This window comes from Bufo gargarizans, chromosome 11 (assembly GCF_014858855.1).
Source record: "Bufo gargarizans isolate SCDJY-AF-19 chromosome 11, ASM1485885v1, whole genome shotgun sequence".
Lineage (NCBI taxonomy): Eukaryota > Metazoa > Chordata > Amphibia > Anura > Bufonidae > Bufo > Bufo gargarizans.
The window spans coordinates 10,317,403-10,328,978 of NC_058090.1; the positions used below are offsets into that span (position 1 = coordinate 10,317,403).

General features: G+C 44.8%; 1 protein-coding gene across 1 annotated transcript; it reads right to left on the minus strand.

The window, feature by feature from the left end:
* Nucleotides 1–3,304: 3,304 nt before the first annotated feature.
* On the minus strand, nucleotides 3,305–9,692 carry LOC122922217 (tyrosinase-like). The gene is made up of 5 exons (XM_044272748.1): nucleotides 9,643–9,692; nucleotides 7,695–8,514; nucleotides 6,603–6,816; nucleotides 6,119–6,260; nucleotides 3,305–5,105 (listed from the first exon to the last, which is right to left on the minus strand). Exons 2-5 carry the CDS (start codon nucleotides 8,487–8,489, stop codon nucleotides 4,925–4,927), a joined length of 1,332 nt encoding a protein of 443 aa, XP_044128683.1. The 5' UTR covers nucleotides 8,490–8,514; nucleotides 9,643–9,692; the 3' UTR covers nucleotides 3,305–4,924.
* Nucleotides 9,693–11,576: the final 1,884 nt, after the last annotated feature.

An 11,576-nucleotide genomic window follows, 5' to 3' on the forward strand; every position in this document is an offset into this window, starting at 1 on the left:
ATAGTAGTTATATTCTTGTACATAGGAGCAGTATTATAGTAGTTATATTCTTGTACATAGGAGGCAGTATTATAGTAGTTATATTCTTGTACATAGGAGCAGTATTATAGTAGTTATATTCTTGTACATAGGAGCAGTATTATAGTAGTTATATTCTTGTACATAGGAGGCAGTATTATAGTAGTTATATTCCTGCCCTTAATAAATTATTCATTTTATCCAGTGCATATAGCAGGTCAATGGAAATAATCAGCTCTAGATGATATTTATATAGTTTTCAGTGTTCATAATAACGGTAAATGCATTTTTTATATAAAACTTGCTTTGAAGTTCATTCAAGTCAAATTTTAAACATGTCCGAAAAATTAGCCTGTATTTTACCACTATACTGGTGTCTACTGACTTGTAATTTCACCAATCTGACTTCAGCAGCATTCATGGACAGGCCACAATCTCACTGGTGTTTCACTGTTCTGATTGATATTATCTATAGGGAATGTCTCCAAAGAGGCAAATTCATTAAAGGAATTAATAACTTTTTGGTGCATCTAGTGCTGCAGTTTGCTCAGCACAGAGTGTTTCAGGAGGAGTGTGCTGATCTTGTGGGGGCAGTAAGTGGTCCTCTGATATGATGGGATAAGTGAGGACAGGATGGCCTCAGATGTGTTCTAGTTTGCGGAGGGGAGTCCGGTGGAAAGTCACATCAAGAGCGTTCTAGTGTGTAGGTTTCGGGTCAGAACAGAGTATTTCAGGTGATGACACACTCACAGAATGAGATGTACATGGTGTAAGATGCAGGGTCTCACAATAAATACTTAATTATTTTATTCATTTTTTATTGTAGTTAAATTACAGTTTAATTTATATAACAAGTTACATTTTGATTATAATTTACAGACATCATATAATTAACAATCAACAATTCTATCTCTTTATAATCGGCTTTAGTCACATTGCACCAAACTGACCACATCTGACAACATTTTGCAGTGCTAATCAACATCCTCAATAGTTTGTGCTCTGTTGGGGGTAGTTGTTGCCGTTGTCTCAGACAGTTACGCTGGGTACATAGGGTAGAATGACATTCAGCAGGGCTGTCTGCTGCCTACATTAGATACAAATTAATTGCACAACTGCTGGTAATCTCACTTAGTCCGCTTTTACTCAGTTAGTGTTTGATCAGTGATTTTCATAAATGTTTCCGGGTCAAAATCACAGAACAAGAGCAAATCCTTGCAGTACACCTTATGTCTGTGGAGACTGCACTCCTGGATTTGGCTCACAATTATTGAGGGAAATCACTGATCAAACACTGACTGTGTGAAAGCAGCAGGGCCGTTTGAAGGAATTTGGGGGCCCCAAGCAAAATAGACATGGAGGCCCTCCCCCTCCCGCTGACAGCCGCTAGCGACTTTTCCCTCTGGCAGGGTGACCTGTCAATCAGTTGACGTCACAATACGCCTGTTGTAACTGTAAACACAGCGCTCCTGTCCGTGCCCCGGTCAGTCCCTCATCCCTTCACCTACCATTCCCTCCGGGCTCTGTTGCCCCTGCACACGCCGGGCCACCTACCTGCAGTGCAGACCTCATCCCACTAGAACCCATCAATACAAGACAATTCATTGAGAAGTGACGGGCAGGTGACGTCATGTACCCAGTAGCAGCGCCTCGTCCAATGGGCTTGCGAGCTGGGGGAAGACAAGTGGCCCCACCCGTGTCCCACCTCCAGCCACACCCATGTCCCGCCTCCAACCACGCCCATGTCCCGCCTCCACCCCTGATCGCTGTTGCACCGCAATCGTTAAGCCCCTGATCCCACGCCTGCGCCGTACTGTTTAGTATTCGATGCAGGCGCAGGATTTACCGGACGAAGAGGAAAACTCTGACTTCAATCAACTAAACATGGGCGTGCCACTGCCAAAAGGTGAATGGACGGAGCCTCTAGATGCTGCAGGAACGCTCTCATAGCACCTAGAGGCTCATTAGCATATTATAAGACTTTATTTTAAGAGAACAGCGGCAGGCAGGGAGTTAAAACACACTGTTATGCACTGCTGACATTAGCACATCGCTAATGTCAGTCAGCTACATAACAAAATGTTTTTTCTGATTGACAGATTCAGAAACCTGAGGCTGTTTAAACACTGTTACAAACACGCTTCAAATGTTTTATATTTATACCTTTTTAGAAGTAAAGTAAGTGATTATCTGGTGTCACAGTCAGACTCAGTCTTGGTCAGGTTCAAAAACTAGCAGCTAGTAGCAGGGCACCGTGGGCACAGTCTGGGCTGGGCACTAGTTGGGCAGGCTGCTGGAGCTGCTGGAAGAATGATTTCAAATCTCCCTCCCTGCCTCTCTCTCTCTCTGATGTCACTTCCTGTGGACTTGACTTAGTTCCTTATCAGAGAGAAGGAGGGAGAGGGACCGGGAGGCAGAGGAGGAGCGAGAAGGAGCGAGGAGGAGCGAGGAGACTGGACTGGAGACTACTAAACAGTGAGTGAGCCGCTGCGCTGCCTGCCGGGCAGCCGCATCACTGTAGTGATTGTAGACTGGAGGAGGAGAGTCTAGAGGAGGAGGGGAGGGAGCGCTCCGCTCAGCTGATTATCACCCGGCCGCCGCCACCGCAGTGAGTGAGTCACTAGTGAAGTGACAGTGCACTCAGGCAGCAGCTTAAATATGCGTTCGGACGGACTCCACACTGACTGTCTGCAGTTTCAATGAATAGAATAGAATAATCCTGTGCCCGGGTCTAAGAAAGGCTAGTACCCGGGCACAGGATTACAAACCCGGACTGTCCGGGTCAATCCCGGACGGGTGGCAACCCTATCTGGGGCCCCGGGCCAGCTCGGGGCCCCAAGCAATTGCTTGTTTTGCCTGTCTGTTAGAGACGGGCCTGGAAAGCAGCCTAGGTATAAATATATTGTGGATAAGGGTTCATAGAGGTCAAGGGGAGTATAGTAGCAATCAACAGGGGCACCCTTTGCTGGTTCCTGTTCATCACACAGCACCCCCCCCCCCCCCCCCTCCCCCAATTAAAAGCTTCTTTACCCCTATTTCCATCCCTTGTAGGAAAATAGGAGTGATTGTCCCTTAGGTTACATTCACACTTGCAGCAGAGTGATCTGGCAAACAGTTCCGTCGCTCGAACTGCCTGCCGGATCCGGCAATCTGCACGCAAACGGACAGCATTTGTAGACTGATCCGGATGCGGATCCGTCTCACAAATGCATTGAAAGAACGGTTCCGTCTCTGTTTGTCATCCGAACAAACGGATCCATTTTAATTTATTTATTTATTTATTTATTTATTTTTTTGACTGGTCTGCGCACGCATGGGGATGAAACTGATGAGTTCTTTTCTGGTATTGAGCCCCTATGAGGGAACTCGGTGCCAGAAAAGAAAAACCCAAGTGTGAAAGTAGCCTTAGTCACTACATAAAGGAAGAGGCAGGACAGATACAATGTAACTGCCGATATTTACAAAACACACCACAATTAGGATGATTGCAGTGACCTGTGACCTCTGGAGGGGGGGGGGGCACTCCTCTATGGTATTTGGGGAAATGGCAACCATTGTCCCCTCATCTACTTAATGTAACCGAGAAGGTAAAGTCCATTATCCAAGCAATCTGTGACCAGACGATCATGAGCAGCCGTAATAGGACAGCGCGGCCTCATTAACCCTAGTGTAATCCCAGCATTCTCATTGTTTCTAATATCCGTATAGAGACTATAACTCCCATCAGACTGGGGATAATCGTATTGCAATCTGGCCAACTTCTGTAGTGGGAAGCCAAAATCAGACATCAGAAAATGATAGCTAGAGGTAGATGCACGTGCAATGTGATCTGTAGACTGCATACAGATATATGATTCATTTATATATTATAATGTGATATTACTTCGGACCATCTCGTGGTTCTTTAGAAGCGCTTGCCTTGTTTTCTTGCGCCCTCCTGCAAGTTTAACTGCACCTATTATATGATTTGCTTTCCTCCTCCACATAAAAGTTCTTTTCTTTGGCTTCTTAAATGGGTATTATTCCCATTCTCAGCCATTCGTGACCACAGTCGGAATACCCTTCCTCTGATTTGATTCATGTCTCATACTCTAGTCACATCCAAAGCTGCGTTCAAATTTCTGAATCTTTTCACTAGCATGCGCAGCTGCAGCAGATCATTATGGGACAAGTATATCATATCAGACATAGCTATAGGGGATGCAGAAGCAGGAGAAGCACCTAGGTCCTGATGCCTGAGTAGACCCAAAGGCTTCTCTGCCACATTACAAGACACCAGTATTAAAAATGGCATGTGGGGTGGGGACCCTGGTACTGATTTGTATTAGGTCCCAGGAGCTTACCTTTTAGGTCAGGCTGTTATATCTGGGACCTGGAGTGAACCCTATATCTCCAGCAATGCAGTACAATACATAGACACTGAACCAGAAGGGGACTACTTTGGGGTATGAACCTGAATTGCTAGAACTAGCAGAATTATGAATGCAGCTCTGGATGTGCCTAGAACAGGAATGCTCAACCAGCTGTTGTAAAACTACAACTCCCACCATGCCCTGCTGAAGGCTGTTCAGGCATGCTGGGAGTTGTAGTTTTGCAACAGTTGGCAGGCATATGTGAGTACATAATAAGCAAAGATTAATAATAATCACTTTCCAAAATGCAAAGTGGGACTCATCATGGAAGAAGTTGTGTTCATAGTGACACAGGAGCAGGGGACGAGTCCCTGCATAGGGAGACTAATTACCAAGAGGTAAAAACTGGGCAACTACCGTCCTTAAAATGCTCCTCTATCCCAGGAGCAGGACATATGGCAGCAGAAGGGAGGATACAGTAACAGGAAAACTTACAAGAAGGCAAGAACAACACCAAGCATTGCTACAAAGACATTCCCTTTAAGGGGGATACCTTACATCCCCTGATACTCAGAGTACACGTATCCCAGCTTAGTAGAACTGCTCAGAAAATCCTTGTTCCTATAACATGGAAAGTACGGGGTGGTACATTCATTGGGGCCCTGTCCGGGCTCATCATTTTCTGGGTAGTCGGCTGGGGTCGCTTTATATTTCTGCAGCCATGCTTCATATATCCTGCAAGGCGATGGTAAAAATTTCATTCAACTGTTGCAAATATTACAAATACCAGTCTAATGAATATCCAGCTTAAGCATCAATCAATGAAAATCTCAGCAACTTTCTAATATAATATGTTTCAATTCATCAACATCTCTGCTTGCTGGCAGTTAGAGGAGAGTGAGATGAGCAATAGTGGATCATAATCGGAGGGGTGTGGGTTGCCCAATGTGACCAAAGATATGATGTACATCTAAGTTTTCTTGTTCTTTTTTGTTTTTGCTGTAGAAGGACCTGCACGTGGTCATGTGACCTCAGCAGGTCCTCAAGTCCAGAGGACAGGGCAGCAAGAAGGCAGAGGAGAAAAGTGTTAGTTGCATGTGGTAAGTGTATGGGTTCTGTATAAGTTTATCATTTTGCATATAGGGGGTTTGGGATAAAAATTTATTTAGGGGGCCTGCGTCTCTATGTAGAGGATTAAGGGGTCAGTATTTGGTGGTTTGGTTGGGGGATGTTGTGGGGTCTGTATTTTCTAAAGAGGGTCTGAAATTAGGATTTATATAAGGCGTCTGCCCTGAGGTCTGCATCTCTATGTAGAGGGTTTAGAGCTCAGTATTTGGTGGTTTGGTTGGGGGCTCTTCTGAGGTCTGTATTTTCTTAGGGGGGGTCGGGGATTCTGGGAGTCATTATATATGAGGTCTGCATTTATTTTAGGGGTTTTGGTCTGGTTTGGGGTGGGGTGAGGAGGGTCTGTCTTTATATGGGGGGTCTTTTTTGGGGACTTATTTGTTTAGGGATTCTGGGCGGTCTGTATTTGACTATGGTCACTGAGCATTGACTGCTCTGATACACTGTAACAAACTACAACTGTATGAGCAGGACTAAAGTACGAGATGTGTATTGTGTTCACTAGACATCAAATGATCAACATTTACAGTATCCAACGTGTCACAGCCTCTGCCATGTATCTGTCCCTGGGAAAGCTGGGTGACAACTAATATGGCCGCCACTACATCTTTAAGGGAACTTACTTGTCAATGAAGCCGTGATGCATCAGGAATATGGGGTCGTTGGAGGAGATGGGGACCTGAGCCATCGTTCCCCCCAAATAAATGTGAACCGCATTGTGCATATTGCGCTCCAGTGTTATCCCATCCGATGCTCTCAGGAAACCTAAAAAATGGATCAAACAGGCAGAGAGTGAGCAATCTCATGTAGGGTAAGCCGTGCATGTCACATTATTCAGGTTATATATAGGGGGTGCGGTGATACATGGGCCGAGGGGGTCAAATGGGTCCAAAGGCATGCCCCAGGAAATTGAGATCAGCGCTGCTGTTTGCAGTGCTCTGCAGAAATGGGCAGGTTGCCTTTGCATGCAAGGTACAAGGAAAACAGCACCTAAGTCTCAGCTTCCAGTATCAGCCCCCCCCCCCCCCCATTCCTCAGTATGACATGAAGACAAACAGGAGACTGCCATCAGATCCTGGCAATTTATGGTAACAGATGATGACCTACCTTCAAAAGCGTTTCGGAAGCTCCTCCGTGCACTAGTATTGTAGGGGAATGTATCGAAGTCTCTCCATTTCAGGGTATCCTCTACATTCTGGAAGGTGGGGAAACTTTTTACCCGGGGATCTGAACCCGGCTTCCTGTGGAGTCTCTCCATCTGGCACTGGTCCCCAGCAGTTTGGCAATAGGCATCAGGATAATCGAACCCGCTGCAAATAGACTGAAGTGGAGGGATACAGTATTAGCCTTTCCATGAAGTGGGGGGAACAGAACATTAAAATTGGGGTGGGGACTATCGTAAACTTAAATTCAACATATAAATTGTATTAACTTTTGATTATTTTTCTTATACTGATTTTGATCTGTCTCATACTCCAGTCACATCCAAAGCTGCCTGCAAGTTACTGAATCTCTCCAGTAGATAATTAAGGCATAAGTAAATTACATAAGACTGGAGCATATAGTGGCTATAGAGCGTGTAGGAGTAAAGCCCGGGTCATAGCTGTGGGGCCCCTCTGCCACATAAGAAAACCCCAGTATGGGCATAAGGGTCCTATACAGAACAGCTCTCCCATAAACTTCAGTAAAAGGTATACATTGTATTGAGTTTTTTAAATAAATTTCTTATTTATCTTGTATTAGGTTTGATCTGCTTCATTCTTATACTCTAGTCACATCTAAAGCTGCAAGCACATTACTGAATCTCTCCATTCACATACAGAGCTGCAGCAAATCATTATGGGGAAAAGTGTAAGCTAAATGAGGGTCAGATCTAGGAGTAGCACTCGTGTCTTGATGCCTGCAGAGACCCTAAGACCCCTTGGCCACATAAAAAGACCCTAATATTATAAACGGTGCACAGTAGAAATGAATTTTACATGAAGGCTCAGGAGTTACACTTCTTTTGTAAACATCATCTGGGGTACGGTGTGAACCCCCACATCACCGACAATGCAAAACAGCAGCACATTATCTGCAACACCGACACTGGACCAGCAGGGGGTGCTGCAGTGAAGTATACATTTGAATTGCTTATAGAACTATGATTGCAGCTCTGGAGGAATCCAGAAACAAGATGGCAATAAGATTACTACTCACTTTCCAAAATGCGAAGTGGGAGTCATCGTCCAGGAAACCTTGTGCATTGCTTGCGCCAAAAAATTCATTGGTGCAGATGGAGCAGTTCTTTTCTCCTCTCCAGTCATAGTAAGGAAGGGCGAAATATTCATCGCCCGTCAGGCGCTGAATTTCCCCCTCCAAGAACATGAGACCCAAACGATGCCAGCCGGGGAAGGCCGGACCTTGATGGGCGTAGTTTCTGTTAAAATCAAATGTGCCGTTGAGTAGAATGGGCTTCATGGAGTAATAATGGATCCAGGCAAACATATCGTAAATGGAGGCGTCCACGAAGTGGTACGTGTCCCGGAGGTGTCTGTCCCCCGTGGACAGGATGACAAAATCGTCACTTTTTGTGGTTTTCGCCAAGGCTAAGTAACTAAAAAACCTCTTCCTTTCCAGAAACGAGAGCTGGCGGATCTCTTTTCGGATCACAGTCTTTTTGCGATCGCACTTGTCGCCGTAGTAGCCATACTTACACCGGCCGCAGTTAAAGCCGCTGTAGTTTCCGAAACATTCACAAGTTCTGTCGTAGTAAAAACGTGGCCAGTCCAATCGGTCATCGTAAAACTGGCGAGCTCGGCTGGCGGCCAGGGGCGTAAAAACCACACCTTCCCTGCACTGGCCACGGCCAGATCGTGATCCACAGGGGCTGCGATCCTGCCACGGTGGGCAGCAAGTCTTTGACCGAAGAGCTGCACTTGTCGTACATAACCTCGGGAACTGACAGTAGACCGTGCCCAGGAAGAGCGCGAGAAATGTACACAGCGTAAACATGGTCTCCAGAGCTAACAACCGCCCCCTGATAGAGAAGAAGAAAAATAATCAGAATATTACACCTACTACATACATTACACCAAAGATGTTACAATCATAAGTTACTACACAAAGCAGTATTATAGCAGACATATTCTTGTACATAGGAGCAGTATTATAGTAGTTATTTTCTTGTACATAGGAGGCAGTATTATAGTAGTTATATTCTTGTACATAGGAGCAGTATTATAGTAGTTATATTCTTGTACATAGGAGGCAGTATTATAGTAGTTATATTCTTGTACATAGGAGCAGTATTATAGTAGTAATATTCTTGAACATAGGAGCAGTATTATAGTAGTTATATTCTTGTACATAGGAGCAGTATTATGGTAGTTATATTCTTGTACATAGGAGCAGTATTATAGTAGTTATATTCTTGTACATAGGAGCAGTATTATAGTAGTTATATTCTTGTACATAGGAGCAGTATTATGGTAGTTATATTCTTGTACATAGGAGCAGTATTATAGTAGTTATATTCTTGTACATAGGAGCAGTATTATAGTAGTTATATTCCTGTACATAGAAGCAGTATTATAGTAGTTATATTCTTGTACATAGGAGCAGTATTATAGTAGTTATATTCTTTTACATAGGAGGCATTATTATAGTAGTTATATTCTTGTACATAGGAGAAGTATTATAGTATTTACATTCTAGCACATAGAAGGCATTATTATAATAGTTATATTCTTTTACATATTAGGCAGTATTATAGAAGTTATATTCTTGTACGTAAGAGCAGTATTACAGTGGTTATATTCTTGTACATAGAGAACATATTTAATTTCTTATATTCCTCAGTTGCCCTTTTTGGGAGGTAAAATGATCTCCTTCTTCACACTACAGTTTTTTCATAAACAGATGTGACCAGATTTCAGATCACACTTCATGCAGTTGCTCTGTCTCAGAGGTTACAGTTGCTCCTGGGTTTTGTCCAGTAGCCCCTTTACTACAGAACAGTACAGTATTACTATAAAGACCATGTCGCTGTAATAGGGCCCCTGGTAAGGACCTGGGCCCTGAGCTCCAAGGCTCCTCTCTGTTTTTATGTTCTAGATTGTCCTGCGTACAGATAACCCCATGATCCACAAGGTGCAAGGTGTTTTACCTGGTGAAGATGTCTTCTGCTCTCCTGGGTCCAGTTGAGAGGTAATGAAGCTTCTCTGGCACTGTGATCTGTGACCCAGGACTGGCACCTATTTATACAGCTGCAAGTTATGTCACATAGGGAAGCACAGGTAAGTCACGTATCGGGTGGCATCTACCTAAATTATTTCCTTGACATTACCTAAGACTATAAATGACTTCCTAGTACAATGCAATACTGAAATAAGTCATCTACGATGTTATTTATTTTTAACGATTGATGCAGCAGGAATATCCACAAACTGCAAGGAAATTCCTAATGAGGCATGAAGAGTCACACTTGGTGCAAGAGCTCATTCTCTATTTCACAAGAAAGTTCAGTCAGTTTTGGATGCAATTGGTTTCAGTGTTTCAGTAGAGTTGAGCGAACACCTGGATGTTCGGGTTCGAGAAGTTCGGCCGAACATCCCGGAAATGTTCGGGTTCGGGATCCGAACCCGATCCGAACTTCGTCCCGAACCCGAACCCCATTGAAGTCAATGGGGACCCAAACTTTTCGGCACTAAAAAGGCTGTAAAACAGCCCAGGAAAGAGCTAGAGGGCTGCAAAAGGCAGCAACATGTAGGTAAATCCCCTGCAAACAAATGTGGATAGGGAAATGAATTAAAATAAAAATTAAATAAATAAAAATTAACCAAAATCAATTGGAGAGAGGTTCCATAGCAGAGAATCTGGCTTCCCGTCACCCACCACTGGAACAGTCCATTCTCAGATATTTAGGCCCCGGCACCCAGGCAGAGGAGAGAGGTCCCGTAACAGAGAATCTGTCTTCATGTCAGCAGAGAATTAGTCTGCATGTCATAGCAGAGAATGAGGCTTCACGTCAGCCACCACTGCAACAGTCCATTGGCATATATTTAGGCCCAGCACCCAGGCAGAGGAGGGAGGTCCCGTAACAGAGAATCTGTCTTCATGTCAGCAGAGAATTAGTCTGCATGTCATAGCAGAGAATGAGGCTTCACGTCAGCCACCACTGCAACAGTCCATTGGCATATATTTAGGCCCAGCACACACACAGGCAGAGGAGAGAGGTCCCGTAACAGAGAATCTGGCTTCATGTCAGCAGAGAATCAGTCTGCATGTCATAGCAGAGAATGAGGCTTCACGTCAGCCACCACTGCAACAGTCCATTGGCATATATTTAGGCCCAGCACACACACAGGCAGAGGAGAGAGGTCCCGTAACAGAGAATCTGGCTTCATGTCAGCAGAGAATCAGTCTGCATGTCATAGCAGAGAATGAGGCTTCACGTCAGCCACCACTGCAACAGTCCATTGGCATATATTTAGGCCCAGCACACACACAGGCAGAGGAGAGAGGTCCCGTAACAGAGAATCTGTCTTCATGTCAGCAGAGAATTAGTCTGCATGTCATAGCAGAGAATGAGGCTTCACGTCAGCCACCACTGCAACAGTCCATTGGCATATATTTAGGCCCAGCACACACACAGGCAGAGGAGAGAGGTCCCGTAACAGAGAATCTGGCTTCATGTCAGCAGAGAATCAGTCTGCATGTCATAGCAGAGAATGAGGCTTCACGTCAGCCACCACTGCAACAGTCCATTGGCATATATTTAGGCCCAGCACACACACAGGCAGAGGAGAGAGGTCCCGTAACAGAGAATCTGGCTTCATGTCAGCAGAGAATCAGTCTGCATGTCATAGCAGAGAATGAGGCTTCACGTCAGCCACCACTGCAACAGTCCATTGGCATATATTTAGGCCCAGCACACACACAGGCAGAGGAGAGAGGTCCCGTAACAGAGAATCTGTCTTCATGTCAGCAGAGAATCAGTCTGCATGTCATAGCAGAGAATGAGGCTTCACGTCAGCCACCACTGCAACAGTCCATTGGCATATATTTAGGCCCAGCACCCAGGCAGAGGAGGGAGGTCCC